This window comes from Penaeus monodon, chromosome 13 (assembly GCF_015228065.2).
Source record: "Penaeus monodon isolate SGIC_2016 chromosome 13, NSTDA_Pmon_1, whole genome shotgun sequence".
Taxonomy (NCBI): Eukaryota; Metazoa; Arthropoda; class Malacostraca; order Decapoda; family Penaeidae; genus Penaeus; species Penaeus monodon.
Window position 1 is genome coordinate 5,101,448 of NC_051398.1, and position 5,000 is coordinate 5,106,447.

At 44.1% G+C, this 5,000-nt stretch overlaps 1 protein-coding gene across 1 annotated transcript; it reads right to left on the reverse strand.

Moving 5' to 3' along the window:
- Positions 1-547: 547 nt before the first annotated feature.
- Positions 548-3,879, reverse strand: LOC119580473. Its single transcript, XM_037928623.1, has 5 exons — positions 3,591-3,879; positions 2,808-2,868; positions 1,938-2,010; positions 1,223-1,372; positions 548-898 (listed from the first exon to the last, which is right to left on the reverse strand). Exons 1-5 carry the CDS (start codon positions 3,598-3,600, stop codon positions 548-550), a joined length of 645 nt encoding a protein of 214 aa, XP_037784551.1. The 5' UTR covers positions 3,601-3,879.
- Between the last annotated feature and the right edge of the window lie 1,121 nt (positions 3,880-5,000).

Below are 5,000 nucleotides of genomic sequence, written 5' to 3' on the forward strand. Positions count from 1 at the left end.
TTATTTTGATATTTCAGATACATCATAATATGACTGAGCCTAAATGTTTTAATGTGATGTTGATCCTGAGAGTGAATTTTATTTTACAATTTAGGGTATTGGATTTGCTTGTATACGATAGTGGTTCTTGTTATTAACATCATTTAATGATATGATTAATGCTATTATGGTCATTATTATCATTATTATTCGTATTATGATTGATACAATTACTGTAATTGTTATTTTCATTATTACCTTCATTGATATTTGTATCACCATAAATAATAAAGACAAATAAAAACGGTGATGTGTACTATCATCATGACTGTGCGCACCTACGATGTGTGTTTTATATTACTGACTGATCTTATTTTACTGTTGTTGTCTGTATGGTTATCAATACACAGAGAGGAAATTTACTTTTATTTTGCACATACAACACCAGATACAAAACGTCCGTTTCTCTCTGCCCATCCCTCCCCTCCCCCTGCCCCCCCCGTTCCCCCTCCCTCTTTCGCCTCCCTCCCCACCCCTCCCTTCCCCTTCCCCTCCCAGTCCCCCCGCCCTAGGACGCCCCCCCGGCCCTCGCGCGCAGGACCCGCGTGAAGTTTCTGTCCTGCATGGGGCTGTGTCCTTCGCTGAGCTCCGCGCATCCCGGGAACAGCCTGGCGCAGTCCGCTCCCTCCTTCCTCCCCGCCTCCGCCGCCCTCAGCGCCTGCTTGTATGTCTCGGGGTTGTAATCGCTGAAGGACTTGCTCAGGACCTGGCTGAGCAGGGACGCCACCAAGCCTCCTGCGGCCTCGTCCACCCAGTTGCCCCGCGACGCCTCCTGCAGGAGAGCGCGGTTCGCCTCGCACATGGCGCGCTCCAGGCAGGGCGCCTCCTCCAGGCCGTCGTTCACGTCCACCAGGCTTTGCTGCGGGGGGCGAGGGGGTTGGCTCTGTGGCACTTTAGTATATAGACAGATGGGTAGATAAATAGACAGGCTACATAGACGGACAGAAACACACACACACACACACACACACACACACACACACACACACACACACACACACACACACACACACACACACACACACACACACACACACACACACACACAAATACACAAAAACACACGCCCACATCCATGCCGTTTTCTTAATAATGCGCAACATTAAATTCCATCCTCCTCCCCCATTCCCACAGAGAAGCGCACCGGCCCAGTACGTACACGCACTAGGACCTCCCGACTCACCACGAGCGGCAGGACGACCGTCGGCACCGCCTGCAGGAGGCGCGGGGGGCCTCCGACGGCGCTCCCCAAGGAACTCAGCAAAAAGCCGAACGGGCCGTCGTCGGCCGCCGATCTCCTTCGGCGCTTGGTCGTTATGTCGTCTATGATGTCCTGGAGAGAGAGAGACAGAGAGGGGAGTCAAGGTGTGCTGCCCACGGCCGGGGGGAAGGGGTGCAGTGTGCAGTATTTTAATATTATTATTATCTTTATTATTATCATTATCATCATCATCATTTTGTTATTACTGTGTGTGTGTGTGTGTGTGTGTGTGTGTGTGTGTGTGTGTGTGTGTGTGTGTGTGTGTGTGTGTGTGTGTGTGTGCGTGCGTGTGTGTTTCTGTCCGTCTGTCTACATACATACTAACACACACATACGCAAATAGAAATACTATGAAATCATTAATTCTCATCCAACCCTTCAAGTTTTCGTCTTCGTGTCATGATTCATCATCATTCATCCTTCTAAATTACAGAATGCAATCACTCATACACAACATTCATCCCTTATTTTAATTTTTTTGTCTTTGTGCCACGATTCATTCCCACTCATTCCTTCAAGCAATTGTCTTTGTGGACTTACTCATCCACCACACCTTCAAATTACTGTATCCACGCAACCCTTCATTCTCCTTCTCCTCCTTCCTTCGCCAAGCAGCAGAAGCCAAAGGCGACCTTACCCTGAGCAGCTCGATCAGACCCAGGAGGCCGATGAGACCGAGGGCCGAGTTGCAGTCGATGGAGCTCTCGTACCTGGGGGTGAGGGGGAGGTGAGAGGGGGACGGGTGAGGGGGCCTCTTAAAGGAAGGGGGATAGGGGGAGACAGGGGAGGGAGAGGAGGAGGGGGAGAGGGAGAGGAGAGGAGGGGAGGAAGAGGAGGAGGGGGAGAGGGAAAGGAGGAAGAGGAGTGGGGAGGAGGAGGAAGGGAGGAAAGGGGAGAAGGTGGAGGAGGAGGAGCAGGAAGAAGAAGAAAAAAGGGGAGGGAAAGAAAAGGCAGAAACCAAGAAACAGATGAATAGTAAAAGGAAGAAGCGAAAAAATTGTCTATATCTATAATCATTAATCTATCCTATCTGTCTGTCTATCTATCAGTCCATCTATCCGCCCATCAGTAAGACAGTCTACCACACTATCTATCGGTCTGACTCCATAACCATCTGCAAATGTTTACATTCACCAATCTATTTATGAATTCCTGTATCAAGAAAACGTCTATTCACCATTATAGCTGTCGATTATCAATTTTATTTGTCCATCTATCTACCTGTCTATCTATTTATCTATCCTTCCATCCATCCATCCACTCATCTATCTATAAATCTATCTATCTATATATCTATCTATCTATCCATCCATCCATCCACCACCCACTCATCCATCCATCCACCTATCCATCCATCCATCCATCCACCCATCTATCTACCTATCCATCTCTCTCTCTCTCTCTCTCTCTCTCTCTCTCTCTCTCTCTCTCTCTCTCTCTCTCTCTCTCTCTCTCTCTCTCTCTCTCTCTATCTATCTATCTACCACCTCTGCGGTCGCTCGCTTACCCGTATCCATCTGCTGCCCCGTAACCGCCGTATTCACTGGCTGACGTGAGTAAACCGAATGCTGTGGAGATATTGCATAATGATATATTGAAGCAATGATGAAAATTAAAATTAAAAGGATAATGGTGTGATGGTGGTGGTGATGATGGTAATGATGATAACAATAAGATCAATAATAATAATAATAATAACAGCAATTATAATAATAATGAAAATAATAATAATGATAATAATAATGATAATGATAATAATAATAATAATAATAATAATAATAATAATAACAGTGATAACAGTAATAATATTTCACAGTCATAACAAACATATTGACGATAAAAATAATAATACTATTAAAAATAAAGTGAATATGGGTGGTGATAATGATGTGATTGCAACAAAACAGTGAAAATGGTGAAGGAGAATACTGTAATGATTGAAGCATTGATCATAATCTAATAAAAACAGGACTCAAGGATAACAGTGATAAAAAATGATAAAAGTGATACGAGAAGTAATATTTTTATACACGAATCGACTTGAAAATATATATATGCATAGTAAGTAAATTCATATATAGATACACAGACACATATAAAGACAAACACACGCTTGTACGCTGCTATATACAGAAACATTAACAGTAAGCTGCATATATTAATGATTAGTAATATAACTAATAAATATACACTTATTAAACCATCAGTATATCCACATAACTGCCACTCAACATAAACGTAAAAAATCACACACACATAACTTTGAAACAACAATTCACGAGTAACACACCGTCTGCCATCACTGAACCAAATGATCCCTTTATCTGGCTGTTATTCTCTTGTCTCTTATCCGAACAAAGGGTCCTTCGACGGCGCCGTTAAGCTCGTTACACGTAAAATCCTTCTTAGTTGTGAGAGAAAAAAAAATTCTAGGAGCGAGCGAGAGTGTTCACCAACTGTCAGCTTCTCTCACTGAGTCTGGCTCGTGTTGTGGTCCTGCCGCGCGTTTGGATCCGTGTGTGTGTGTGTGTGTGGTTCTGAGTGCGTTCGTATGTGTGTGTGTGTGGAGGGGGGGGGGGTCTATGTGTATAGTGTGTGCGTGCGTATGTATGTGCGTCCGCGTGTGTGTAGTGTGTGGTCGCGGGAGCCTGTGAGCATGTCTACGAAGGTGCTGAAGGCTATTGGCTCTGACTCATTATCCTCATGACTCGAAGGAATATTACCAGATATTCTCAAAACATAAAATACGATTAAATTAGGCTATCCTTCACTAAGGTCTTTCGGGAATCGAATATAGAACGAGTGAAAACAGTATATATTTCCAAACAGGAAAATGAGAGAACTTGCTGTACATATTGTACAAGATAATGCAATTCTAATATCCAGTTAGTTATAATATGAGTTAAAGAAGGTATGTAATTTAATATCTATGGGGAAAATGTGTCTCTCCATATCATGATGACCTCATACCTTCTTTTCCTTCATTATTCTTAATCTTATAACCATTATATCTAACCTTTTCTGCTTACTGTAACTACATTTAGTAAAGTAACCCCATCGCTGCCTATGCAAATTACAGCAAACGAACCAATGCCACTCACACAGAACAGCCAACAGATTACCTCCTGAAGGCCCACGTAAACGCAGAATTCACGAATCAGCGGATAGTAATCACCAGCCTTAACGGTGTTCACTGGAGCGTGCTCGGTGTAAAGGAGGCCGAGAATGCGCTGGAAGGGATGAGGATGAGGTTCCTACGCCCTGGAAACATAACTGGACGCAGGAGGTAGGATACTCTGGCCTCTCTTTGCAATGCCCGGGTGACCTAGTGCTGAAGGGGGGCCGAGTCCTTCTGGTTTAGTGAGGGTCAGGGGATCTTGCTGTTCTCATTTTATCGATGCTACGACAGCCTTCTGGTTTATTTGAGGAAAGATAGGGTTTAGAAAGATCTCGTTTCTAGTATATAGAGTCCTCAGGAAGTAAGATGAACTGTTAAGAGTAGACAGAAGGTATCTCCAGCCGACAATGACATTCACCTAGTCTTAAAAAGACATACGAACATCCATTACAACTTTCTTCGCAACTCACAACAGCTCATAACAACACTAACCAAACACATACCACTCATCAGCGACGCTTACCACTCATAAGAGCGCATGTCACTCATCACAACTCATACCGACACTTACCACTCATAAGA